The 27,690-nt window shown below is 47.7% G+C and overlaps 4 protein-coding genes across 4 annotated transcripts in view; all 4 read left to right on the top strand.

Annotated features, from left to right (window-relative positions):
- Positions 1 to 3,468, top strand: part of LOC311316178 (putative flap endonuclease 1 homolog) — a 5,961-nt gene extending 2,493 nt beyond the window's left edge. The window contains exons 5-11 of the mRNA XM_084446981.1: positions 100 to 161; positions 327 to 463; positions 639 to 699; positions 917 to 1,048; positions 1,311 to 1,456; positions 1,687 to 1,831; positions 2,674 to 3,468. Coding sequence (XP_084303107.1) covers positions 100 to 161; positions 327 to 463; positions 639 to 699; positions 917 to 1,048; positions 1,311 to 1,456; positions 1,687 to 1,831; positions 2,674 to 2,730 — 740 coding nt within the window. The 3' untranslated portion in view covers positions 2,731 to 3,468. The remainder of the gene's footprint in view (positions 1 to 99; positions 162 to 326; positions 464 to 638; positions 700 to 916; positions 1,049 to 1,310; positions 1,457 to 1,686; positions 1,832 to 2,673) is intronic.
- Positions 3,469 to 3,784: 316 nt separating this feature from the next.
- On the top strand, positions 3,785 to 13,585 carry agfg1b (ArfGAP with FG repeats 1b). The gene is made up of 12 exons (XM_084447396.1): positions 3,785 to 4,071; positions 5,316 to 5,409; positions 7,205 to 7,320; positions 9,207 to 9,345; positions 9,957 to 10,113; positions 10,348 to 10,452; positions 10,672 to 10,816; positions 10,975 to 11,054; positions 11,566 to 11,658; positions 11,902 to 12,060; positions 12,930 to 13,024; positions 13,230 to 13,585. The coding sequence occupies exons 1-12, from the start codon at positions 3,905 to 3,907 to the stop codon at positions 13,287 to 13,289; spliced, it is 1,410 nt and encodes a 469-aa protein (XP_084303522.1). The 5' UTR covers positions 3,785 to 3,904; the 3' UTR covers positions 13,290 to 13,585.
- Positions 13,586 to 15,256: 1,671 nt separating this feature from the next.
- Positions 15,257 to 17,033, top strand: fbxo36b (F-box protein 36b; the record flags this gene model as incomplete). The annotated part of the gene is made up of 4 exons (XM_084447229.1): positions 15,257 to 15,355; positions 15,613 to 15,721; positions 15,911 to 16,083; positions 16,509 to 17,033. Exons 1-4 carry the CDS (start codon positions 15,260 to 15,262, stop codon positions 17,031 to 17,033), a joined length of 903 nt encoding a protein of 300 aa, XP_084303355.1. The 5' UTR covers positions 15,257 to 15,259.
- Positions 17,034 to 20,831: 3,798 nt separating this feature from the next.
- grk7a (G protein-coupled receptor kinase 7a) lies at positions 20,832 to 27,690 on the top strand (the record flags this gene model as incomplete). The annotated part of the gene is made up of 4 exons (XM_084446727.1): positions 20,832 to 21,428; positions 22,383 to 22,838; positions 26,347 to 26,627; positions 27,351 to 27,690. 4 exons carry the CDS (start codon positions 20,832 to 20,834, stop codon positions 27,688 to 27,690), a joined length of 1,674 nt encoding a protein of 557 aa, XP_084302853.1.

The raw sequence follows: 27,690 nt of genomic DNA, 5'->3' as shown, positions 1-27,690 counted from the left end.
TCTGAGATTTCCCTGCGTGTTTATGGCTCTGTGTGTGTGTGTGTGTGTGTGTGGTGTGTGCGTGTGCGTGTGCGTGTGCGTGTGCGCGTGCGTGTGTAGAGTCGTCTCAGACACTTGACTGTCTCCAGCTGCTGAAGCTGATGGGAGTGCCCATCATCAAGGTGAGTAACAGACAGACACAGACAGACAGCGTCATGAGCTGCTGCACAGAGAGCAGAATTCTGCTATCAGGACCACTGGCATTCCCCAGAGAACCTCTGATCATCTCTCTCGCTCTCTTCATCTCTCTCTCTCATCCCCCCCCCCCCCCCCCCCCCCTCCTCCAGGCTCCTGGGGATGGCGAGGCGCTGTGTGCCCAGCTGGTGCGGCGGGGCACGGTGGACGCGGTGGCGTCCGAGGACATGGACACTCTGCCCTTCGGAGGGGACGTCCTGATACGCCAGCTCAACGCCAAGAAGGATAGGTCAGCACCGGCACGCGAGGGGGCGGGGATGGGGGTGGGGCAGGGATGGGGGTGGGTTGGGGTGAGGAGGGGGGCGGGGCGGGGCGTGGATGTGTGGACGGTCGGATGACCGGATGGTGGATCGGAACACTGGTAGCCCAGCCCTTCACAATCCTTCCCCTTCTCTTCCCCTCAGTGAAGTGAGAGAGTACTCTCTACCCAAGCTCCTGGACATCCTCAAGATCACACGTGACGAGGTGAGAAACGGCGGCCTCTCGGTTGGAATTGACAACAAGGTCACTTGCCTAAGTGCTGATGCTGTACGTGCCTTAATCTCAACACCCTGTCTCTCCCTCTCTGTCCTGGGCCTGGTTCTGGTTCTGGTTGGGTTCTGGTTGGAATTTGACTCCTGCGCTGCTGGATATGAACCTGAGTTTGTTGTGTGTGTGTGTGTGTGTGTGTGTGTGTGTCCAGTTTGTGGACCTGTGTATCCTGCTGGGGTGTGACTACTGTGACAAGATGGCGGGTCTGGGTCCTAAGAAAGCCCTGGCTCTGATCCAGCAGCACCGCACCATAGAGAACGTAGTGCTACACGTCAACAGAAAGGTAGGGTGTGTGTGTGTGTGTGTGTGTGTGTGTGTGTGTGTGTGTGTGTGTGTGTGTGTGTGTGTGAGTGTGTATGTGAGTGTGTGTGTGAGTGTGTGTGTTGGGGGGAGGGGGTATTCTAACTTTAAGGCAGACAGACCACCTGATCTCAAATTGAGTGCCTTTACTCTCTCTTTCTCTCTCTCTCTCTCTCTCACACACACACTCTCTCTCTCTCTCCCTCTCTCTTTCATTGTCTTTCTATCTCTCTCTCCCCCCCCAGGCCCATCCGGTGCCCCACTTTTGGCAGTACCGGGAGGCCAGGAAGGTGTTCCTGGATGCACCCCTGACGACGCCCCCCGACCTGGTCTGGACCGAGCCCGATGAGGAGGCCCTGGTCCAATTCCTCTGCCACCAGAATCGCGTCAAGTAGGTTCTGGTCCTGGTCCTGGGTCTTGATCTGGGTCCTTGTCCTGTCTGTGTTCTGTTTGAAGTTTGACTTCTCGACACCCAGCCTCGGTTAGGAAATAAACCTGACATTGTGTGTGTGTGTGCGGTGTGCGTGTGCGTGCGTGCGTGTGTGTGTGTGCGCCTGCCTACAATAGACGGAAAATGACTGTAATGTAATGTAATGTGTAACCACGTGTGTGTTGACACAGGGAGCCCAGGGTGCGCGGTCGGATGGTGAAGTTCCGTCAGACCCGGGAGAAGAGGAGGAGGGAGAGAGAGGAGGACATGGCTGCTGGGAGGAGCAAACAGACCCACATGGAGGACTTCTTCAGGGTCACCAGGAAGAGGAAGCAGGTGACTGAACATCACTGTGACGCCACCCTGCGTTAAACCTTTATCACTTCATAACATCTGCATCAAATGTTGAACTATCCCTTTAGGGTCTTAACGTTATTGGTCACAATGGTCACACAGTAATCCTTTTCCAGACCGTATCCATTCTAAACATGTCTTCCATATGCCGCTCTTCATAACACCTTCATAGTGACGATTATAACATCTGCCTCAAACAAGAGATGATAAGATAAGACCAACTGTTGCCGAACAACATATTTGTCTTTGGCACTTTGGCAACACAGTATAAAACAGACAATAAAAAACAACTAAAGTGCATAAAAACATGGACATAAGAATGTTGAAAATGTTGATCTCTTTAAGGTCTTCATTTTAGCCATGATTGTAGATCACACACTGTACAGCATTATCATTTTATATCCATTCTAGACAAGTCCTCCTCATAATGCTATTAATGACTAGCTAGAACAGAGACAGGCTAGTTAGAACACAGACTAGCTAGAACAGAGACACACTAGTTAGAACACAGACTAGCTAGAACACAGACCGCCTAAACAGATATACTAGTTAGAACAGAGACAGACTAGTTAGAACACAGACTAGCTACAGTAGAACACAGACTGGCTAGAACAGAGAGACTAGTTAGAACACAGACTAGTTAGAACACAGACTAACTATAACAGAGACAGTCTAGTTAGAAGAACACAGACTAGCTAGAACAGAGACAGACTAGTTAAAACACAGACTACCTAGAACAGAGACAGGGTTTGAACAGAAGCACTCTAGTTAGAATGCTGGTATGTTGTTGTGTCTGACTCCCAGTCTTATCTCTCTGCTCATAGCTGGCTGAGGCGGCGGATCCTGCTGCCAGCAAGAAAAAGAAGCCCAAGTGTAAATGACACCCGGTGGAGCATGGTGGTACTGCAGCCTGACTAGAGAGCGAGAGCGTGTGTGTGTGTGGGGGGGGGGGTTAAGGCGTCTGCCCACCTCCGAGACACACTGACTGTGGGGAAGTGTGATCACCAGATCTATAAATCACCCGTGTAGCCGGACAGCTGGGCAGTAAACAGTCCTGATCACTGATAGATTAGTTCTTCTCTGTTGCCAGGGCCGGTGGGGAGACAGGATGAGGGGAGGGATGAGAGGAGACAGAGAGGCTGGTGTGGTGGCAGAGACAGGGACAGGAGGACAGAGAGGAGACTGTTCCCCCTTGAGGCCTCCCACACTAGCCAACACAAGCCTGCGTCCTCCCTCCCATCCCCCCAGCGAACACAAGCCCTCCCATACCGCCCACACATGATCCAACGCTGCCCCCGACCCTACCCAACACAGGCCTACGCCCCCCCCCCCCCCCCCCCCGGCCAAAACCACACACAAGGCTGCTCCTCAGCACAGCGCAGTGAGCGGTGGACACCTGCGCTGAGATCAGTGCCAGATCTGAGGGTGCACGCTTGAATTTTAACCAGAATGAATCATCATGTCAGCAGTGGCGCCGGAGCAGTCTCTGCCTGGATTCCTCTCAGGAGGAGATATCTCTTTTCGGTTTTTCTCTATTTCTTTTCATCTTTTCTTTTTCTTTTTTACAGAGCAGTATCTGTATGATTGTGAAACATTTGTTGTTGAATGTTATTTTTTGTCTAAATGCTATGGACCAATTGTTTTAAAATAAAAACAAGTAGTAGAATTTACTGAAGGTTTTCACCACCTTTACCCCTGCATAATCTAGTTGTGAACAAGCTATTGTGTCATAAGGCTACTCATTTACATATGGGTAAGGTATGGCAGAAGTGCTGTGAAGGAGATCAAAATATATGATTTCTGATAGCGCTAGGTCAGCTTTTGAAATGTACAGAACCATTCCTAGCCTGTAGGGGGCGGCCACGACCCGGGACGTCGAATTGCATCTACTATACCTTCAACAAAGAAGTAGTTCGCCTGCTGTTCCCCCGTCCCCGCTAGACCTCCCAGCAAGGTGTCTACCGCCGTCGAAACGAGTCTCTCCGAAGACGTCCCCACCCTAGTCCTGGATAAACTTCTCCCGCCGTCGGTAGTTAGTAGCGCAGCTTTTCGACCATGGCGACGAGTGCGAAGCGAAAGCAGGAGGAGGCGCATTTGAAGATGCTTCGCGAGATGACGAGCCAGCCACCGAATAGGAAGTGCTTTGATTGTGATCAGCGCGGCCCGACGTACGCCAACATGACAGTGGGCTCTTTCGTCTGCACCACCTGTTCTGGAATATTGTAAGTACTGGGTTTGGCGATACTGTCCACCAATCATACTCAGGTGTCGATATGTCAAGGTAAAGGGGGAGGTTTGTGTCCGTGTGATCCAACTCACACCAGCCAGCAAAGCTAGCGAGTCACCAGAGCCACAGGTAACGCAATCGGTAGCTCGAGGCCATCGTATGGGAAGGGCTGGGTCGCTCGCATGCTTTGTTTATGAAGAAGTGGGAGTCAGGCCAAGACTAGCCAGCTATTTTCCAAAGCTCTGGGTGGATTACGTCTGTTATTGTTTAAAAGCAAACTAAAGAGATTGACGGGGCTCAAGGTTTGGGGTAACTGGTTTTGTTGTTGGTGATTTAAAAGAGGGCAAATATTTGACTAGTGCTTGTCAAAAGAACACGTCACCGCACTGCCGGCGAAGCTCTGCGGGGAGTAAATTAACTTTTATAATGAGAGCTGGACATCCGGCGCCTGGCGTAGCGGCACACACCCTGCGATAAGATGAGCCCGGTTGGGTGGATCTGGCCTGCTGGCTGATGGCCACTTGTAGAGTTCGAACGAACTAGGCCAGTGGGTCGAATAGTACGAGTGTAGAAGAGAACGGGGGCAGAAGATTTGGTAGATTCAGAGGCAGCCCCGCATGAGGGTGTGTCCGTATTGTCTAGATGGGTGCCCCCTATTATCAACCCTTACAGCTTGAAAGACGCACATGTAGACCCCACCACACTCTCCTCACCTAGGATCGTCTCTATGGACATATTTCCACCTTTATTAGCCTCACACACGTGGAGATAGCCTATGTCCTTAGGCCTCACCTCTCTGTTGGCCTGACTGCATTGTGTTGCATGGGAAGAAGAGGCCTCCAGACACAAGGCCTCCAGACATTTCGGCTGATAATAGCCCAAAGACCTTCAGGGTCTTGTCGTCTCCTAGCAGCCAGGCCTTCGGTCTCTGGGTTTGGATCTGAAGGGTTCTGTGTTGCCTGCTCTCTCCCCAGCATAATCAATAAGCACTGCTTGGTGTGATGCTTCCTGATTGGATGTCTGTCAGGTGCAGAGCTTTGATTGGTCCACCACAGCTGGGCCGGGCGTAGCTCCCAGGAGTAGCTGAAATAGGGCAGCCAAGGTGGAACAGAACAGAGTCTGCTAGGGAGGGAGAGAGCAGCACACATAGAAACCACTGTTTGAACTCTCTCTGTTTTTGTCAAAATGATTTGTTTACTCTGTACTCTTTACTCTATTTTTAACCCCCCCCTCCCCCAGACGTGGTCTGAATCCCCCCCACAGAGTGAAGTCCATCTCGATGACAACCTTCACACAACAGGAAATTGAGTTCCTACAGAAGCACAGCAACGAGGTACAGATTGGAGGCGTTTTACATTCGTTCTCTTAGTACATGTGAAACAAGCACTACTTGAGATTAACTAGTGGTAGTGGACTCCTGGAAGCTTAGCCCAAACCCAAATCACAGTGGTACTGTAGTAAGTAAATAACCTTTATTTATAAAGCACCTTTGTAAACCAGAGTCACAGGTGCTGTACAATGGAAACATTAAAATAGGGAAAAATTTTAAAGTTAAAACCAGAAACACAGAGAATAATAAGAAGTAAAATAGTGAAACTACACAGTAGAAAATTAAAGCTGAAATAATATTAATAATATAATTTATAAAATAAAAACTACTAAAGGCAAAAACACACAATGACATAACAAAGTACTTAAAGAACGCCGCTGTCATAGTTTAGCTCAAATGTCGCTTTGTCCTCAATGAAACCGATCCGTACACACCAACATTTAACGGATCTGTGCAGTAGTAAGCTAGCTCCTTTTTCCTCTGTGCGCGCACCCCCTTTATAATGGAGGTCTATGGGCCTCTGCTAAAAACTATGATAAACATGCATTTTCAAGGCAGGAAGCGCCAGGAAGCCCCTTACCGGTCTCAGTAGAATGTTGTCTTGTGAAATGAATCGCCATCCCCATTTGTTGACGTGTTAGGCATGGCTAGGAGGATATAAACAATCGTCTAGCTTTACCGCGGCAGAAGTTTACAGTGCGAAAGGTATTGTGTAGTGCGTTCGGCAAAATAGTTCTGGCTCAAATTGAGCTTTTGTTTCAATATTTGGTTTGAGAATGCGATATATTTCACATGACAGCATAATGACACCGGTAAGATCACACCCTGCGCTTCCTGCCTTGAAAATGCATGTTTATCATAGTTTTTAGCAGACCTCCATTATAAAGGCGGTGCGCGCACAGAGGTAAAAGGAGCTAGCTTACTACTGCACGGATCGGTTAAATAAATGTTGGTGTGTACGGAGCGGTTTCATTGAGGACAAAGCGACATTTGAGTTAAACTTGCTATGACAGCGGCGTTCCCCTTTAAGATAGGTGGGTTTTTAGCAGCTTCTTAAAACTGTTCACTGAGTCTGTGTTTTTTATATCTATTGGAAGATGGTTCCAAAGGGTGGGAGGCACAGTTGAAAATGCCTGGTCATCTTTGGGTTTAAGCCTAGATTTCGGGGAAGCTACTAGGCCTTGGTCAGTAGGCCTGACAGACATCAGACATCTCACTGTGGCCAGGAAACATAATAATTTGGATATATAATGTGGGTCCAGCCTGTATAATGCTTTATACAGTAGGTGATTAAAATAATTTGAAAATAAATCCTACATTCGATGGGTAACCATAGTAGTAGTGGTAGTAGTAGTAGTAGTAATTCTAGTAGTAGTAGTAATTCTAGTAGTAGTAGTAATTCTAGTAGTAGTAGTAGAAGTAGTAATTCTAGTAGTAGTAGTAGTAGTAGTAGTAATTCTAGTAGTAGTAGTAGAAGTAGTTATTCTAGTAGTAGTAGTAGTGTTTTATTTACCCCGGGGGGAAATTGCACAATCATGGAAATAACAAAATCATAACTAAAATAGATGTGAAATAAACAAACCAACTATGTTTATGCATGTGTGTCCATCTCCCCCTCCTCCTGTCAGTTAGACCAAGGTTGTTTTTTTGGACTCGGTGAACTTCCTTGGCATTCCTTTTTACCTTGTTCCTTCTCTCCTCCCCTCCTCCTCTCCCCCCTCCTCCTCTCCCCTCATCCCTCCCTCCTCTCTCCCCTCCTCCTCTCCCTACCCCCGTTCCCTTCAACGCCCCCCCCAAGGTTTGTAAACACATCTGGTTGGGGTTGTATGACGACAGGACATCAGTCATCCCAGACTTCCGAGAACCCCAGAAAGTCAAGGAATTCCTCCAGGAAAAATACGAGAAGAAGAGATGGTGAGAGATTCTTCAGCCTACTGCTCTCTCTCATTCATTCATTCATTCATTCATTCATTCATACTAACCCAAACCCTACTACTCTCATTCAAGAGATTCAAGATTCCTTTATTTGTCACATGCAATGTACGTGTAGAGTTAGAGTGAAATGTTGCTGCCGGCTCCAAGTTTATGCTCAATACCGATACACTCCAATACTCAATTTACAAATTTTAAATTACACAAGTACCATATCTATACAGTATAAAGATAGGGGTAAGATAAGATTAATTCATACTAACCCTAACCCTACTGCCCTCTCATCTATTCATACAGTAGTATTCCTAACCTTCTGCTCTCTAATTCATTCATACAGTAGTATTCCTAACCTTCTGCTCTCTAATTCATTCTTACAGTAGTATTCCTAACCTTCTGCTCTCTAATTCATTCATACAGTAGTATTCCTAACCTTCTGCTCTCTAATTCATTCATACAGTAGTATTCCTAACCTTCTGCTCTCTAATTCATTCATACTATTCATTTGATCCTATTTTGCACATTAGTCAAGTTAAGTGCTTTGTCAGATCACTGTTCCAGCGAGTGAAATTCGTAGGTGTGTGAACCTCCAGTGTGCAGTTACAGGATACATAGTACAGTATACATGTATACATATAGTAAAAAAACAAAACAGCATGTCAAACAGACCCAATAATATACTACAGACATGTAGACTAACTGTGTGTGTGTGTGTGTGTGCGCCTCTACCGTGTAGAACTGCACAAATTCTGTTAGAAAACATGAGTATGGCATCTTTTGAATATAAAGCTTAAAGGTGCAATAGTCAAGATTTTAATGTAATGACTCATCATAAAAAAATTAAAAAAATCTCGAGGCCTGTGAGCCAATAGTATTAAGACTCCTGGTCACTCCCTACATACCGTGTGGTACCAAGGCATTTATTCAAAAGAGAGATGTTTTTTTCCGTTCTTGTTTCGACTTAAAATTATGTTAAATTCAGGCAGACATATTGGTCTCTAGTGATTGGTTAGGCAGACACATTGGTCTCTAGTGATTGGTTAGGCAGACACATTGGTCTCTAGTGATTGGATAGGGAAAATCAAATCTCCTTCCCCACGGAAAATCGGTTAGAGTGGAAACAACGTCAGACTGAAGATCTCAACAGACGAGTTGACAGTTCTGTCAACACAGTTCTGCCCTTAGACCGGTACTTAAACAGTACTTTAGTGTTCTGGGTCAGAATGTAGCCTATAGTAACAGCTCATATAATACTACTACTACTAGGGGCACAATTATGGCCTCTAACATGTAGAACTGCACAAATTCTGTTAGAAAACGTTATTAGAGCATGGCCTCTTTGAATATTAAGCTTATATTCATTTTTGTAGAGATTCTATTTTTATCGTTAGAATGAGCTTTTCAGGAGGATCTCCCATTTTCACACTGTGACTTGACAAAAGTGACCAATAGGCTGTTGTTTTCCGTGGTGAAAGCACGCAAATGCAGCTAATTTCTGTCCCTTTTCCGACATTTGTGACATTGGACATGAAACACCAGAAAAAAACAAAGGAGTCAATCGCCTGGTTGTCCCGTTTAAAAAAAAAAACCTGTATATACACACTAATTTTGGTGTGATTCATTCATTCATTCATTCATTCATTCATTCATTCATTCATTCATTCATTCATTCATACTAACCCTACTGCTCTCTCATTTATACAGCTTTCTCATTCATTTTCTCACTGGCCCCAGATTTCATTATTTCTGATCCATCATTTTATAAATGTTCCTTTTTTGCTCCTAAATTATATTTTTCCCAGTTGGTTGCAGTGAACTTCCTTCTTAAAAGGCCTGTGTGTGTGCATGTGTGTGCGTGCGTGCGTGTGCAGGTATGTTCCTCCAGACCAGGCGAGGGCAGTAGCCACGGTCCAGGCCTCTGTCTCCGGCTCCTCAGCCAGCAGCACAGGAAGCACCCCGGAGGTCCAGCCCCTCAAGACCCTGCAGCTCAACAAGACCCCCCCTCGCCAGGTAGCACCCCCCCCCCCCCCTCCTCCCCCCTCTCCCGTGTGGAAGAAAACTCAAGTCTTCACCCTTTGTGGCTGTCTTTATTTTACATGGAGGGAGAGAGACAATACAGTCAATGTTAAATCTCTGAAGAGTTCCTCCCCTTCAGATTACATTCGTACCGTAGCACAAACAAGTGTCACAGCTGGGCAGCAGTTATCACAAGGGTGGGTACTGTTCCCCAAGGCCACATATTTCTCAGGACATGATGTGAGCAGTGCAAAACAACTAATTAAAAGTACCAAAATATGACTGATTAACTTGATTTCAGCAAGCTCACACAGTACATTTTCAGTCTTTAAACTTCTACACCAGGCAAGACCACCGCTATTAAACTCATCCACATACTCCCCCTCTTCCCCTTTCCTCACCCTCTCGCAAGGAAACACCCCAGACCCTCTCCCCCTGTCCTCTCTCTCCTCTCTCTCCTCTCCTCTCTCCCCCTCTCCCCTCCTCCTCTCTCTCCCTCTCCTCTCTCCCCTTCTCCCCTCATCTCCTCCCTCTCAGATTGATACAGTGGTTCAACGTCTCTCTCTCTCTCTCTCTCTCTCTCTCTGTCCGTCCGTCCTCCACAGTCTCCCGGGATCGGTCGCTCCAAACCCCACCCCATTGGCCAGGAGAAGAAGTTTGACCTCCTGTCTGACCTGGGCGGAGACATCTTCGCCGCGCTGCCCAGTCAGGCCGCCGGCTCCGCCAACTTCGCCAACTTTGCACATTTCCCCAGCCAATCAGGTAAAGAGACGCCGAAATGACGCTGTGTCGTCCGAACCGGGGGTTTGTGGTAGAAACGTGGAGGAGTTGGTTGAAAGGAATAGGCCCTTTTGAGATTGACAGGTGATTGGTCGATCAGTCAGGCAACCGAGGCAGCATTACCGTCCACCCCACGTACCATCCGGTCATGTGACCCACCTCACGCCGTCTCCTCACGTTGTCAGTGTCCCTGTGTCCTTCTCCGTTGCTGCACAGCTACTCAGGGTAACTCCAACGCAGACTTCGCCAACTTTGAGGCCTTTGGCAACTCTGGAGTTCCATCACATTTCGGCACCCCCCCATCGCAGTCTTTCACCTCAGGTACCCCCCCCCCCAACACCCCCACCCCTCCCCCCTCCCTCTCATGATCACTACATCTACCCATAGTCCTTCCATGGCTCCACCACATCTATCCTCAGTCCTGCTAGTTTCACCGTGTGTGTGTGTGTGTGTGTGTGTGTGTGTGTGTGTGTGTGTGTGTGTGTGTGTGTGTGTGTGTGTGTGTGTGTGTGTGTGTGTGTGCGTGTGTGTGTTGTGTAGGAGGGGGGGTCCCAATACCCTCCATGGCCGGCGCGGTCCCGGCCCAGACCCAGCCGGGTCACTCTGCTGAGGACCGCTACGCTGCGCTGGCCGAGCTGGACAACGAGCTCAGCTCCTCCGCCCCCACCGGGAGCAGCGTCCAGGGGTGAGACACACGCACGCACTCACTCACTCACTCACTCACTCACTCACTCACCGAAACACACACATGTGTGCGCAAACATGCACTCTTCCTCCATATGGGAAATAAATCAATAGTATTCTGAGCCACCACTAACGTTTCTTGCGTCTGTGTGTTTCTAGGAACGTGTTTGGAGCTGTGTTAGGAACCTCGCCTGCCCAGACCCAGCCTGTCTTACCCAGCATGCAACAGGGTTTTGGAGGTGAATGTGTGTTTCCTGTCCGTGTCGAAACAGTAGTTTTCACTGAACCGCCCCAGCACAAATGTACTTTAAATGGACTGCACTTGTATAGCACTATTATCCAAAGCGCTTTACAATGGCCTCTCATTCACACACCAATGGCGACAGCTGCTTGTGTTGCAGCAGTAAGACAACAAAAATGCACAGTCAGGGATTACCTGTGGGTTCAGTGTCTTGCCCAAGGACGCAGATTTGATCTGTGTCTGTCTGTCTGTCTGTCTGTCTGTCTGTCTGTCTGTCTGTCTGTCTTTCTGTCTTTCTGTCTGTCTGTCTGTCTGTCTGTCTGTCTGTCTGTCTGTCTGTCTGTCTGTCTCTGTCCGTCTCTCTCTGTCTCTCTCTGTCTCTCTCTGTCTCTCTCTGTCTCTCTCTGTCTCTGTCTAATATATCATATCTATCTAGTCCATCTCTTTATATACAGTTGTACTCATACATGAGGCTTGTAAAGTTTGTTTGTTTGTGTTTCGTTCTACAGCCGTTCCGTCCACCAACCCCTTCGTTGCTGCAGCCGTTGCCCCGGAGATGGCCACCAACCCCTTCCAGACCAACGGCAGAGTGCCAGCTGCAGGTGTGTGTGTGTGTGTGTGTGTGTGTGTGTGTGTGTGTGTGTGTGTGTGTGTGTGTGTACGTGTACACACGCACCTGCGTGCAAGAGATTGAACACCTTACCTATAAATGTCACCAGTGTACTACCTGCTTGACAAGATAAGTATGTCTGTCTCTCTGACAATACTCACTCCCTCTCCCTTCTCTGTCAATTCGTGTGTGCGTGCGTGTGTGTGTGCGTACGCGTGCATGTGTGTGTGCGTAGCCTCGTTCGGTACAGGGTCGATGAGCATGCCCGCTGGCTTCGGGAACGCCTCCTCCTACTGCCTACCCACCAGCTTCAGCGGAACCTTCCAGCAGCCCTTCCCTGGCCAGGCCCCCTGCCCCTACCCCCAGCCCGGGGCCTACCACCCTCCGCCCAACGGTCAGTGTCGTCCTAACACCACCACCACCCCATCAGACCCCCACCCTGCCCCTCTAGGGCAGCCTTCAGCCTGGACACAACATACACACAGTGCTGTCCAACGTCTGTCAGTGGACAATGCTGCTATAGTGCTCGTATGTGCATAGTGCGTCATGGTGCGTCAACTGTATTGCTAACAATGGCTAACTTAGGTTGTGGTTTTTTTTTTTTTTTTTTTACCGTTTCTGGAGCACATTTAACTTGATTATGACATCATCCCGGGCGCCAAATCCGGAGCTCTGATACAAACGGAATGCAGCATAAGAACTTAATGAATGAATTAATTGAATTAATTAATTCTTTATTTTTAAGACGGGGACAGTGTACAAATAACGTTAACCTTGTAAAACAAGGAGAGATGTTTTGCACCAGGTATTAGCAGATTGCTAATTTCCGCCCGTAGTCCCTGGGCAGGTAGTATACTGTATATACAGTATCTGTTGATTGATTTCCAGGAACAGCTGCATCATACCCACTAAATAAAAATATTTTTTATCACATGCATTTTTTATTGATGGAAAACATTTTATTAATGCAGTAGAGTGACCCTTTCGATCTCATCTCTACGCTGGAACCATATATTTTTTCTATTCTAATCTTCTATTTTCTAGAAGATTCTTAAGTGATAAGGGGCTGTAGAATAAGGAGTTAGTTGGTGCTCACTGTCGTCTTTAGCAGTATTCCTGCTGTGAGCCTTGATGAGCTGTAGGTGTGGACAGACCAGTCTCATTCCATCTCCAACCACAGCACCAGTGTGAAACGCTGCTTTACTGGATAATAGAGACTGTATGGCCTTCTTACTGAGGTCTACCGTCCATCTCTGTGTCCAGGTCCAGGTTACCCAGTCTACGGGCAGACCAAGCCCTCCATGGCCACCTACGGGCAGCCCATGGCTGGACCTGGCATGACCAATAACCCATTCATGGTGAGATGTTCTCTCGCTCTCTTGCTCCCCCTCTCTCGCTCGCTCGCTCTGTTACTATATGTTTGAAGGTGGAGGTGTTTGAAGACTTTCATAGTAGTCATGTTTATGTATTGATCTTTCTCGCAATCTCACTCTCACTCTCTCACACTCTCACTCTCTCTCTCTCACTACATCCTCTCTTTCTCTTCCTGTCCTGCACACACAGGCGGGAGCCCCGTCAGGATCCTACCCTGCTGGAGGCTCCTCCACCAACCCCTTCCTGTAGCGCACGTCTCCATCTCAACCACCAGAGGGCAGCATGCAGCACCAAGTCAGCACACCCGCCCCAACACCAGTGACTAGACACTTCTGATTACCACAAAGATATACGACAAAAAAACACCGTTTACCACACTATGAAGGAGAGAAGGACTATGGGAGCTACAGGACTGTTCTGGAAAGACACCCTCTGGACTATATATACATTCTATACATGTATTATTTGTTTATGTTTATGAGACTGTATCATCATTTGTAATCACGTTTAAAGTACATGCTATGTATAATAAGACCCAGTTAACACACGGGGGGAGGGATGGGATGGGGGCGGGGGGGGGGGGCAGTGTTATAAAGCCACTAAAGGGCTCCTACGCAGGGCTATGTATGCAGGGGTAGCACAGCTCAGGACAGCAGGACGGCCTTAGTCTCCGGAAGGATGCGAGCATTCGGAGAATCATGCAGATATACGTGAAAAGCAAAAACACTGCAGGAGGCCCGAGTCTCCTGACTGATCCGCAAATCACCTGTCATCTAAGGAAGTGACTGTTCTTATGGCGGCCGTATGTACCAATTTCAAGCATTTTAGCCATAAATACCTTATATTCGGGTTAGGGCGCCGTAAGGATAGCGGGAATGTCTATTCTTAGGGCTGCTGCCGTAGAGGCGGAGCAGAAAAGCCTGTGGCTTGTTTCTATTTGGTGAAGAACAACCACTACAACTCTGGTACCGGGGTGCTGCTCTTCCCTGACTCTAAACATGGCCGACCTCAGACACACAGCTTCTCTCTGACACTCTCTAAACAAGGCCAACCTCAGACACACAGCTTGTCTCTGACACTAAACATGGCCGACCTCAGACAAATTGCTTGTCTCTGTTACTCTAAACAAGACCAACCTCAAACAAATAGCTTGTCTCTGAGAAACACTCTAAACAACCTCGGACTGCTTGTTTCTGATCCTCACTCTAAACAAGGCCAGCCTCAGACAGACAGACAGCTTTCATCTCTACAGTACAAAGGTGTCACCGTGGGAGCAGTGAGTGACAGTGTTTGAAAATTCAAATGGTTTGCAAAAACATCTGAATGTCTGCAAGTCGCTGGGAAAGAGGCCATGTTTTTTTTATTCCGTTTTTTTTCCCTTCCCGTTGATAAATGTGACAGTAACTCTGCTGCATAGTTAGAGGAGAGGCTGGGGGGGGTCGGGGCTGGGATTAACCTTAACGTGAATAATGTATTTTCTGTTATCCAGGTCGCAGCTCTGACTGTGTCGGCTTGAAACACCTGATTTGTTAGAATGCTCTCGAGATGCGTCCTCCTTTCCTCCGCTCCTCCTCTCCCAGATCTAACATGGCAGGATGGGTGTAAGCCTGTGCTGTTTTACATGGCTGTTACCCATCCTGCCATCGCTGAAGGAGCTGGGAGGAGCTGTTTCTAGACAGGCCTGGTCCAGAGAGGGAAGCGCTCACTTGTGCCACCATTCACTAACAATGGTTTTGACAGTAATATGTTACTCGTCATTACATGAGTATGTAAGTCAATTTGTACATATATAAATATATGTATACATATATTAAAGATTTTTAACTACACCGTGTCTTTTAATATGGTCTTTATTTGTGTCAAATTTGTATTTTATTTATCCTTTATCTAGCCAGGAGGGTCCCATTGAGATGCAAGATCTCTTTTTCAAGGGAGACCTGGCCATTGAATGCAACATGTCATATGAGGACATGGTTTTGATCTGAATCTGCAAATCATATTTAATTAACGTTATTTGTATAATGTGCATTTAAGTGTGAAGAAGTGCTACTGAACAGGATTGGGAATAGTACTCCCGGAGTACATGAAGCTACCCGATACAGCACGAATCAGCTGATGAAGTAGGTGAAAGAAGCCCGAAGCAGGTGCGTTCCATTGTCATGGCAACCATGGGCGGGTGCTGGCCCATTGTCATGGCAACCCACACCCAGCGCCCAAAAATGGCGTCCTTGTTGGGAGAAAGTTTGTTTGAAATCAGTGGGCAAGGCCAGGCACCATCAAAAGACTATTATCGATTGTCTGTCACCAAAACTGAGGTTAGTATTTGCATCTTATCACGGATATAGCTATTTTCGTTTGACGTTAGCAATGCTAGTTGGCAAGCTTATACCAGCGTCAACGTTAGCATCACCTACTTTAGCTAGTAACGTTCTAACGTACTAAGTTATGCATGTTACACCAGTCTTCTGACGGTATCGCTTCATGACTTCAGGCAGTTGTTGATCTAGATTAGCAGTTAGCGGTAACGGTACTAAACTGAAGCCGTACTGAAACCAGCTGTGTCATATTCCAGGTTATCTGGAGGTGGTGGAAGATCTCTCTGAGAAGTGAGTTCCGTAACGCCAAGCCGGGGGAGCTGAGACTGTCCCACCAAGACTATCTGGAGGACCGCCGGCTTCAGGGTAAAAGGGCAAACACAATAATAGTGATTTCTAGCGTCTTTCCAGATGCGCAATGTGCTATTTGACGATAGGTAGGGGTAGGGGCGTGGGGCGTTGCTCTCCTCATCCACACCCAATGTCTAGCATACACTTGAGTGCTACAGGTATGATATGACCCAAGCCCAAGTGTGTGGTGACCCCTCCCCTCAGGCCAGGTGAGGGTGGTGTTCGGGCCGGGGATGGTGTGGTACACCCAGGCGCTGTGTCAGGGTCAGTATGACTACCTGGAGCGCCTGCCGGACCCCCTGCTGCTACGCATCCTGGCTTACCTGGAGCTGGAGGACGTGGCCAGGCTGGGACGCACCTCACACAGGTTCAGACAGGTGAGAGGGGTCGCATTGTGTGTGTGTTTGGGGGGGGTTTGTAGGTGTGGAGGTGTTTGTGTGTGAGAGACATAGAAACACTCACAATCTATATCAACCCATCTATGTATATTTGACTGCATGAAATTGAACTGAAACAAAGATTAAAAAGGCCTCCTTCTCCTGTCTCCTCCCCCCCTGTTGCTCCCGTCATGTCTCCAACAATCCTCTCTCTCCCTTCCTCCTCACTCTGCCTGCCTTCTCATCATCTCCTTTCTCTCCCCTTCTCCACTCTTCACTTGCTTTCTCCTCTATCCTTTTCTCCTCTCCCCGCCACGTTTCCCTCCCCTGATCCTCCTCTCATCTCTCTAATGTTCCTCTCTCCCCTCCTCTCTTTGCCTCTCCTCCCTGCTCCTCCCCTCACCTCCCCTCCTCCCATCCCCCAGCTGTGTGGTTCTGAGGAGTTCTGGGAGCAGGCTCTGCGTTGCCGGTGCGGCCCGGTGTCCCCCCCGGTCTCGTCCCTGGCCCGGGAGCTTGGCTGGAGGACCGTGTTCTTCACCAGCAAGCTGCAGCTGCAGAAGCTGCTCAGTCGCAGGAGGAAGGGAGCCCAGGAGACCCGTCCACAGAGTCCTCTCAGCTCCCCCGACCCTGACCGTAGCTCCGACACTAGCCCTGGCCCTGACTCCACCAGCCCTTGCCATAGCCATGACTATGATCCTAACACTGGCCTTGACCCTAGTCCCAGTCCTAGCCCTAGCCTCACCAGGCCTAAGGATGACCCTAACCCCAGCCCCAACCCCAGCCCTGGGAGTAGTCTAGACCCAGCCCCTAACCACACTCCCAGCCCAGACCCTGGCTATCTGAGGGAGGTGATTGGCTGTGTGAGAGTGGGTACACTGGGGGACCAGGGAGAACCAGAGGACGGCAGAGGAGACTGGAGCTCTGGCTCGGGGAGGAAACTGATGTCATAGTCTAGTCCAGAACGGACTGGAGGGCTCCACCAGTCCCGATGCCATACGCCCGACAGGGGCTACAAGACTGCAATGTTATTTTTACTCATTATTCTATCTGTTTAGTGATTCCAGTTGTTATTTTTTCAAGTAATACTTTGTAGTTTCTCTTGAATTGTGTTGCGGTGATATCCTTTTGACATGAAAATACAGACATGAAGGCATTGATGGAAGCGCACCCATGGGATGGGATCATGGGATGGGATCACCCACCCACCCTGGCTGGCGGAGAGCCCCCTCGTCTCATTTAAAAAAAGGCCAAACATGTCTGCCTGTCCTCAGGAAGACCTCTTCCTCACAGGGCCACCGCAAATCTTGCTTAGGGGCCAACATGGCCTAGCACCAGACCTGGCTGTAACAACATAATACCACTTAAAACATTAAACTTCTAAAAATAGAGTAATCAAGGATGAAAATATCTAGACTCTTTCTCTCTGTTCCATTTTTGCTGCAGAGCCTGTCTTGAGTGCTGTCAGTAATACTTCGTAGAAGTCCTCAGAGAACTTTGACTTCTGACCGGCTTATGATACTGTAATAGCAGCTAAGCTAATGAGGAAGGCAGACGCAGAACAGACCACTAGGGGGTACCAGACCTCTGGGGGGCTACAGAGGTTTTCGAGCAGATGGGGGATTAACGTCTGCCACTTAACCCCCCCCCCCCCCCCCCCCCGCCACACACACACGCACTCTCCGATCTCCACCACCCCCCCCCCCCTCGTCACCTGCCTCCCCCTCCCCAAATCTAATTATCCCAGGTGACATGAGGAGAGCAAAGATCACAGGTCAGCAGGGGGGAGAAGGCAGTGGCTCCCAACCACTACAGGTCTGTCCATACGTGCTACAGTTACAGCTAGAGTTTGTGAATCGTGTGTGTGATCATCTCACTGTAGCTGCTGATGTGTTGTTATTGCCCTAGTCTAGTGCTTTCTAGCAGCTGAGTAGCATCTAGGAGGGGGATAGATCTATAGTACACACTTCATCTCATCTATTGTGAGAGAGTGGGTGTGTTGGTTTGGGGTTAAGGTTGTCCCTAGTGTCAGGGAGAATGTGATCATGCTTCAGGTAACCTAAGGGGAGTGAATAAAGATTCCATGGTGCTGAGAGAGATGTGGTTGAGCTGTACATCGTACCTCCACTGTCCTACCATGGAGCACTACAGAGGGAAACACTAACAGAACCTGAACCAGTGGCAGAAACACAATACAATAAAAAAGTTAACTTATAGGAATATGTTTATCAATAGAAAAAGCCTGATAGCTCTGTAAAGGGTCCTTTCTCAGCTGAAAAGGGTTCTATAAGGAACCCTACTGACCTGAAATAGGTTCTTATTGGAGCCCTTTTCTTTTATTGTTACAAATTGTTCTAGTAGCCTTTTTTTGAGTGAACATAAACTGTGACCCCATGTCGAATACCTGAAATACTTATACTTAATACCTGTACTTAATTTAGCTCACCAGACACTACAGAACAGAGGGCTAGACCTCAAATGGCAAACTCCACCTGCAAGATCAGCTAAATGAGGCGCACCTGAAGTATTTCTATAATAGAGCTGCTCGCTTCATCTCTACTGTGATCTTTCACCCCTGGTCTCCTCACAAAATAGGTAGTGTTTCAGCAGTATCCCTACTCCGTTGGAACCGTTTCAGCAGTAATTCTACTCCACTGGCACTGTTACAGCGGTGCAGTGGGTGTGTGATTGGCCAGAGAAACCCTGTTTCCTCCTCTCCGCCTGCAGCACATGTCTACTAGCTCTTACACACCGCTGTGGATGCTTGAGCCATTCTGAGCCAGGATCAGCTGATATTAGCCAGGGTTTATCCTACTGAATAAGCCCGCATAGATCTGCAGCACCAGAGCCAAGGGCGTCCACTCAGCCAATCAGCACAGTAGCGGTCTAGAAGATGTCGCTCACCCTGCCTGGTCAGAAGGGTAAAAATAAAGGCCTGCCATTGGCTGGATAATGTGCTGGCAGAAGCATTAATCACCAATTAAAGATGGACACAATCAGAAATCATAATAGCGCGGCATCAGTTGTCAACAGTTGGCTGAGTGCAGCTTAGTTGTGGGTCGGTTTCGGGAAAGCTCTCCATAGCCTACTTCAGGAACTGAAATGTGTCTGAAACTTCAAAGCTTCAAAATGAACACAAGGGTTCTGACGTCTTCATTCAGAGTCCCCGGGGGCATAGCAGGCGAGTTGGTCATGGACAGCTTAGCCGAGGGATCACTCTGAGATCAAGCTGTACTGGTCACACAGTGAAAATCTATCCAATCCAATCATTCCAAATGGCGGGTTTGGTTCAGGTGGGGCCAGACGGGGTTCTGATGTCCTGATGTCAAGCTCCCATCCTGCCACATGTCAAAGGAACCAGTACAGCCTGCTGGAAGGAAGACAGACAGGCAGGTAGCTTTCTTGACAAACAAACAAGATTTTTATAACCTGACGGCAGGTTATAAAAAATGGAGCAAAGGCAACCATTTTTGTCTGACCCTGGTTGTCTCTTCTCGCACTACCTAACAGTTGTTACTGCTGTCTACCAATCATGTAATGTTTGTTACTATACCTACCATTCATGTAATGTTTGTTACTGCTACTTACCAATCAAATGATGCTTGTTACTGCTACCTACAAATCAAGTGATTCTTGAGAGGGAGAGAGAGACAAATATGCTAAGGAGGGATTGGCAGACAGATTAAGAGTAAACTCGTTGAAGAAACCGTCCTGTTAAGAGGGAAGAGAGAGAAGGGAAATGGGGAGGGAGAGAGAGAGAGAGATCTCCCTCTCAACTACTTACAACTCTTATTATCCCTGAAGCAAATTCAGTAGCTGTCACTCCCAACAGTAGTCTCACAATGTTACCTCCTACCTTCTGGCTGGGAATGACTCGTGTAGCTTTCACCACCACAGGCCAGATATACCAACACAAATAGGTTGCTTTAGCCCCCCACAGTGTCTGCTACCTGGTGACTGACCCATTGTTAAACTTGTGTATAGATGTGACCGAGGTGGAATTCGAACCCCGTCTCCCCCCTGAAAGACATTTGTTAACTCCCTGAGCTGAAGCCCTGGGCATCCTTCACCAGTGCATGGCTTTAGATCTTAGTGTTACTCATCAAATGAGCCCGGTCTCCATAAAGAGCTTGATTTCTACCTACAATTATGCTTATCTGCAATTCATCAAGATTAACCTTTCTGCTCCGACACATAATCCTATAAAATCAGTGCTGGCTCAGTACACGTTGTGGCTTATAGTAGATAGTGGCCATACTAGATATCTGTAAGATTCATTGGATGCAGAGGCATACAAGAGTTGAAGACCAGTGATCTTCACTGTCTCACCCTTTGTATTAGGTCAACAACCCAATGGGCCAGCGTTCACCACAGCTCCACACTGAGACAAATATAGAGGCCCACAAAGCCTCTTAGCCCCGAACCCTCTTATGATTCTTTTTCCGTCAACAGCATCCGTGAATAGACCACACAAAGATCCTTAAGCCAAAATCCCTCCCAGGTATTTACTTCTAAATGAGTAATAATTACAAGGGTGTGTCAGGGGGGTCTTAGGTTCGCAGATACATGTGTCAGAGTGGCTCATTCGCATCCTGGCTGTGGAGTGGAGCGAGTCGCACTTTCACTCACACGGCGTACAAGCAAACTGAAACGCACTGCACCATCCAGCCGCAGACAGACAGGGGAGGCTTTGGACCCGCTGAATCAACCAGTCGCGTAAGGGGGGCAAACCGACAACTCCAGCCGCCAAGATGTGTGACATGGGAGGACTGGACAACCTGGTGGCCAACACGGCCTACCTGAAAGCCCAAGGCGGGGATGACAAGGAGATGAAGAAGCGGCGTCGCAGCCTGTCGCTGCCCAAGCCCACGCAGTGCACCGGCACCCGCGGCACCATCGAAAAGGACTTTGAGACGCTGTGTGAGAAGCAGCCTATCGGCAAGAAGTTCTTCCGCCAGTACCTGGCCTCCAACCCGGCATACATAAACGCCGCCACCTTCCTGGACGATCTGCATGACTGGGATCTGTCAGAGGGCGCCGTCAAGAACAAGTCTCGCACCAACATCATGAACAAGTACTGCAAGGAAACCTCCAAGTCCTTCCTCTCCTTCCTGACCGGAGAGGCGGCCACCAAGTGCAAGGCGGTGACAGACAAGGACTTTGAGGAGGTGATGAAGGGGAAGGTCCAGGAGGGGACCAGGGAGTACCTCAAAGGGAAGCCCTTTACGGATTACCAGACCAGCCCCTTCTTTGACAAGTTCCTGCAGTGGAGGGAGTATGAGAAGCAGCCCGTCAACGATAAGTACTTCTACGAGTTCAGAACTCTGGGCAAGGGAGGCTTCGGAGAGGTAAGCAGACTCAACTATAATGTTCCTGACCAAAAGAATGTGCTTTGGAAAAAAAGGGGATTTGAACCAGCGAAGTTAACATGGTCTTCTTCCCATTAAGTCACAGGATCCTTGTCAAACTCTATCTGCCAGCAGTGATTGGGTAAACTTGTGGCAGTTGAGGAGAAGCCTTGTATTAAGAGCTTCCTAAGCTAATAAGCTGGAGCACGGAAAGCTAACCCAGTCTTATGGCAGCAAGAAGCTCAAACTCATTAAGGCCCTGAGCAGGATGACTCTGTGAGTGTGAGGAGTGCAAATGCTGATAAAGGCGTGCATTCTCAGTCACACAGAACATCCCTTGGAGTTCCTTGTCTGGGCAACCCCTGCACTGTCCATCCCTGCTCCCTCTCTTTCCTCTCCAACTTACATTAAAAGACTCATAAAGGGACAACTCCTGCAGGAGGTCTTTAGAGACAAAGGGATGCGATAAAGGGGGATGGGGGGCATGGACTACGAACCCCTGAACCTCTAGTTTGTGGGCAGACAAAGCCTTGGTTCCAGCAGTCAAACTGCCAGCTGTATTAACCAAACGGAGAATGTTTTACAAAGGTGGGACCACTTAACTTCAGTTCACTAGAAAAAGAGCTAATCCTGATAATCCTCAACGGATGACAACACACGCCTCCTAGCTCCCCAAACACAGTTAGCTCTAAGGGCTACAATGAATAGAATCTCCAAAGATTCATTTAGAAAGACTGGAATGGTCCCTGGATACAAAATGTCGACCTGCTTGAGCACCATGGCTGGACTAGGTCCTAACGAAATCCTATGCCACATATTAGACCCCTTTAATGATGAACAGATGTTTAACCTCTCCCTCTGGCCCTTTGGCGAAGATTATTTGATGAGATTATCAGGAGCAATTTTGTTATCATCTATAATCCATGTCCTCCTCCTCCTATTCATCCTGCCCAGGTGTGCGCCGTGCAGGTGAAGAACACAGGCCAGATGTACGCCTGCAAGAAGCTATGCAAGAAACGCCTGAAGCACAAACATGGAGAGAAGATGGCCCTGCTGGAGAAGCAGATTCTGGAGAAGGTCAACAGCCTGTTCCTGGTCAACCTGTCGTACGCTTACGACACCAAGACCCACCTGTGCCTGGTCATGACCCTGATGAACGGGGGAGACCTCAGGTACCACATCTACAACATGGGCATCGACGGCAAGGGCGTGACGAAGGGTCTGGAGCCGAAGCGAATCCTCCACTACAGCGCTCAGATCACCACAGGCATCCTGCACCTCCACGAGATGAACATCGTGTACCGCGACATGAAGCCAGAGAACGTGCTGCTGGACAGCAGTGGCCAGTGCCGCCTCTCTGATCTGGGTCTGGCCGTGGAGCTGCGCCCTGGCAAGAAGGTCAACCACAAGGTAGGCGACCGGTTAGAATAGGGGGACGATGGTTATTCTAGGGTCTGAAATATATGGCTAGGTTTGGAGCTGAGATAGCTAAGAGCTAAGGCCTGATAAAACACACCTGTCCCATTAAGAACCACTTGCCATTGACAATGAAGGATAAAGATAAGTAAAAGCTGCTGGTGGTGGTGATGATGATGATGATGATGATGATGATGGCGATGGCTGTGGTGGTGGATGATGGTCATGATGATGATGTCAATAAAGGCAGTAAGAGAGAGAGAGAGATGTTACATTGTTAACAGTGCCTGCCAGACTGTACTCTGGGCAGTCTGTGGACATGTCCAGACTCAAAGCCTCTGGGGACACCAGGCCCAGGCCCTCTGCATGAGCTTTGAGCTGGGAGCCTCAGGCCAGTCGGGATTTGGGTCAAAAGTCATCAGGCTGAAGGTTTGGAAGCACATGCATGCAAAAGCAACAATCTACTTGTGGCTAAAGCCTAAAGCTGTTTCCAGAAGAGTGTCCCAGGGTCAGGCTAACTGGACCATGTCTCAGTGGATCTGTTAATCTGCTGTGGGATTACTGGGTAGTTTCAGATAGGTTCAAGGAGAGTCTCATTCTCCATTACATAATGGTCCATTAGTACTCTATTACATCTGATCATTAGCGGTTGGATTATTCATTCAAGATTTATTTATACTCAAAATTAGTTAATTAGAGTAGTTACACATATCATTAATCAATATCAAGAACAATATTACATAAACAAGAATAAACAAAATTACATAAACAAGAATCGATAAACACTTAAAAAACATTAAAATTAAAAACAGTTTCAGAAATTTTTTAAAACAGTTACAAACTGTGGTGACCTGCTTGGTCAACAATGTTCTAAAGTGACCCATAGATACTAGAGTAGTTTCAATGTGCCTTGCCTAATATCATGTAAATAATCCAGCCATGATAAAGGAAATTCAATGAGGAAAATGATCTTTGAAAAACCCTAAAATGCGCACCATTGATTTTAATATGCCTACAGTATATACATCAATTTCAGATGTTTTGAAGAGAAAAAAAACAAACATTGTATCAAAATACAGATAAAGATGCTTTTACGTGATTTTTTAAATGATTGCTATTGATATCGCGATAATATCATCATTATGATATTTTTGCCATGATAATCATATTGTGAAAATTTGATATTGTGACAGCCTTAATTACAGTCCTGCCATTTACTGTATAGATGGCCATTTTGTGTAGGGACTATATTAGTAGCAGGTCAGCGTGGGACAGGGAGGAATACTGCTGCTGTTTCACTGCTTTAAAAAGTTACAGTTAAAGATGCCACACTGGATTAACTGTCTAAAACTCACACTTTTGGTCCTTAATTCAAGCATAATCGAAAAAGCCAAACCAGTTTCTTACTCTGTTCAATCCTGTAATGCTTCATTTCAAAGTTTCAAAATGTGGATCCGATCCATTGCATCATTCACAAACATGGACTCTGCTTCTCGTGTGTTAATAGGAGGCAGGACCAGGTGTGCAGATTGATATCCAGTCATAGCTGCTTCAAACATAGCTTGGTCCAGTGAGGTTGAGTGACATGGTTCACAGAAATAATAACAACAATATTATTGTTATTATTATTATTAGTAGTAGTAGTATTGTTATTAAGAATAATAACAGTAATAATAATAATAATTATTATTATTTTTATTAATGATTATTATCATTATCATTATTTTTCTCTTATTATTATTATTATTATTATTAATAATAATAATATTAATGTTATTAATAATGTTATTAATATTACAATTAATCATGTCTAGACTTCAGACTTCACCCATTAGACTCTTAAGGATTGGAGGTGTTGGTTTGGCTGTTCAGGACATCCCTGCAGTTCTCTGGGCCTCTAACTCTTAACTCTTAAACTTAAGTCTTAAGTTATGTTTTTTGCTTTGTTTTACTGACTTTTATAAGCCAAGGAAGCCAAATGACAATTTCCATTCTTAGCCCATTTAAGCTTTTTGAATCTTGACTCTGGTCTTTGAACCCTGGGTTCTGCAGGTCTGAGTGACCAGTCCTAGTAACAGAGCCTAGGCCAGCAGGCAGGAGGCAGCAGAGTCAACCAGTAAGATCATTACCCAGCGCTCCTAAGTGTTGGCAAGGGGGCCTTACCTAACCCTTCCCCCCAGACTTAGCTAGCTTTGGCCTCCTAAGCCTCTTACTTAGCAAGCATTACACAAATCTGTTCCCCGATCAGAGTGACAGGAGGGGGTAAACCAATCTGCATTGTGTGGAAATGAAGACTGACATGTCTCCCAGTTGAACTCCAGGGGGGCAGCCATGATGGACAGTTCAGCAATATGATCTGACTGAGTGGTTTCTGCTCAACTCAGCTCATCTCTTAGTTGAGGACTGACTAACTCAAAGCCTGCTAGTCAGTCTACTTCTCACTTTCTTTATATAGACTGTTCTTGCTGTAAATACATAGAGTGCTGGGGCTTCTCAAATACTGAGCTTGTTGTCTAGACATGAAGCTAAAATTGATCAAAATAATATATTCCTCTAGATAAGGTAGTCAGGGGGAAACTTGGTGGGAAACCATTAAGTTCTTCATGCAGGTCAACCCAGCTAGCAGGGAATGTTCCCACAACACTAATAAATTATTGCTAGCTGGGAAAAGCCTATATGGATTCCTAGTGAAGTCAACTCACATCTTTTTACCCCACCCCGATTAGTGCTTACAGTATGTGCCTATTAGGTAGAACTACAAGCACCCATGTTTAATATTCACTTTGTGTGTGTGTGTGTGTGTGTGTGTGATCGCCATGCTCACCAGCTCACCAGAGAGTCTTTACATAAGCAGCCGTAACCGTTCTGTCACTGTGGATACACACATGACTCTTGACAGGTAGCCTGGATTACCATTAAGATCAAGCTGCTTGTCCCGGGCCTGGTCTGAGCTGGGCCTGAGCTGGGCCTGAGCTGGGCCTGTGCTGGGCCTGAGCCGGGTCTGAGATGGGTCAGGCAGCCTGAGACAGCCACCGAGCCCAGGAGAGCAGAGCCGGGGGGCTAGCTGGACTTGAACAGGCCCGCCAGGGGGAGAGGAGGGCTTGAACAGCCTTCTACAGTAGATAGAAGGCTAACAAGGACAGGGGCAGCGATAACAGGGCTGGCTATAGGGACACGCCTTTTACACTTACAGCTAATTGAACTTAACGGAGAGCCAAGCTTCATTCTTGCTGTTCGTGTCTGCGCTAATACTGTATCACTTCCACTGTCATCCCTATGGTATAACAATCTAATTTCAAACCTTGATTTATACTCGTAAAGCACTGACGTTTCCCTCATTTACAGTACAGTGTTGACGAGTTCAACAACAGTCTTGCCCTGAAATCACTAGAGATACATACACTGAAAGAAGGCTGTATGGCTGTCTGGTTGACTCTCTCCCTCTGTCCTCCTCCAGCCTCATATCATCCATTCATCCTCCTCTATTGTGTCCCCTGTCTAGGCTGGTACCGGAGGATACATGGCCCCAGAGATCCTGCAGAGCACCCCCTACAGGGAGTCAGTGGACTGGTGGGCGCTGGGCTGCAGTATCTATGAGATGGTGACCGGCTACACGCCCTTCAAGGGGCCGTTGTCCAAGAAGGAAAATGTGGAGAAGGAGGAGGTGCAGCGCCGCATCATCAACGAGGAGCCCCCCTGGGACCACAAGGGCTTCGACGCCACCACCAAGGACCTCCTCCAGATGTTCCTGAAGAAGAAGATCGAAGAGCGCCTGGGCTGCAGGTACGAGTCCGGAGTCTGAGGAAGAGCCTTTTGGCTCGAAACGTCACGTTGCGATAAAAAAATAATTTTTAATGGGAGCTATCTGATGTGCGGAACTTCTACTTATCTACGAGAGAGGGGTCCGCCGTGCGCTCTCAGAAAAAAAGGTGCTGCCTAAAAAAATTTAGGGGTTCTTCGGCTGTCTGGGTGGGAGAACCCTCTGAAAAACCCTTTAAGATACTATTTTGTTCTGGTTAGAACTTTTTAACCAATGCAAGGTTCAACCATGGAACAAAAAGGGGTTCTTGAAGAGTTCTTCAGAGGGTTCTACCAAAGGGACAGTCTAAGAACCCCTTTGGAACCCTTTGTCCTAAGAGTGTTGCTAGCAAGGAAAGGTGGTGCTTGAGATCTGAAGGCCTACACTGGTGCCCCTGGCCAATGTTTTGGCTTCAGTTTAGGGTTAGCGTTAGTGTAGGCCTACTGTGTACAGAGGACCTCTTATCTGGTAAACTTTCAAATGTACTGTCTTGCCAAGTTGAGTTAGACATTGATGATGTTGGTTTGTGTACACTTGTACCTTTTATAGTACGGTCCTGCCTATGTAGCTCAACTGACAGAGTGTTACCCAAAGGCTTATGGGTTTGACACCAATGCCAAAGATGTATGGTGTCTGACCACAGGTGGCTTCTGGGTAATGTGTTTCTGACAAGGCTCTGATGTGTTTGTTGCGCCCCACCCCCTCAGGAACGACCAAGACGACCCCAGGAAGCACGCGTGGTTCAAGTCCATCAACTTCCCCCGTCTGGAGGCAGGTCTGGTTCCCCCGCCTTGGGTGCCCAAGCCCAACGTGGTCTACGCGAAGGACACCGACGACATCGCCGAGTTCTCCGACATCAAAGGCATCGTGTTCGACGTCAACGACGACAAGTTCTTCAAGGAGTTCAACACCGGCGCCGTTGCTATCCCATGGCAACAGGAGATGCTTGATACCGGCCTGTTCAACGAGCTAAACGACCCCAACAGGAAGGAGTCTGCAGCAGGGATGGACGACGGCCCTAAGTCTAGCACGTGCACGGTGCTGTGA

This window comes from Borostomias antarcticus, assembly GCF_949987555.1.
Source record: "Borostomias antarcticus genome assembly, chromosome: 12".
NCBI classification, from domain to species: domain Eukaryota; kingdom Metazoa; phylum Chordata; class Actinopteri; order Stomiiformes; family Stomiidae; genus Borostomias; species Borostomias antarcticus.
The sequence above is the reverse complement of the archived record's forward strand: the minus strand, read 5'-3'. Positions and strand labels throughout refer to the sequence as shown.

Coding starts and splice junctions, on each gene's coding strand:
- agfg1b (XM_084447396.1), top strand. CDS start 3,905: ATGGCGACGAGTGCGAAGCGAAAGCAGGAGGAGGCGCATTTGAAGATG. Junction 9,346..9,956: donor ACAAGACCCCCCCTCGCCAG/GTAGCACCCCCC, acceptor CGTCCTCCACAG/TCTCCCGGGATCGGTCGCTC. Junction 10,817..10,974: donor ACCGGGAGCAGCGTCCAGGG/GTGAGACACACG, acceptor GTGTGTTTCTAG/GAACGTGTTTGGAGCTGTGT.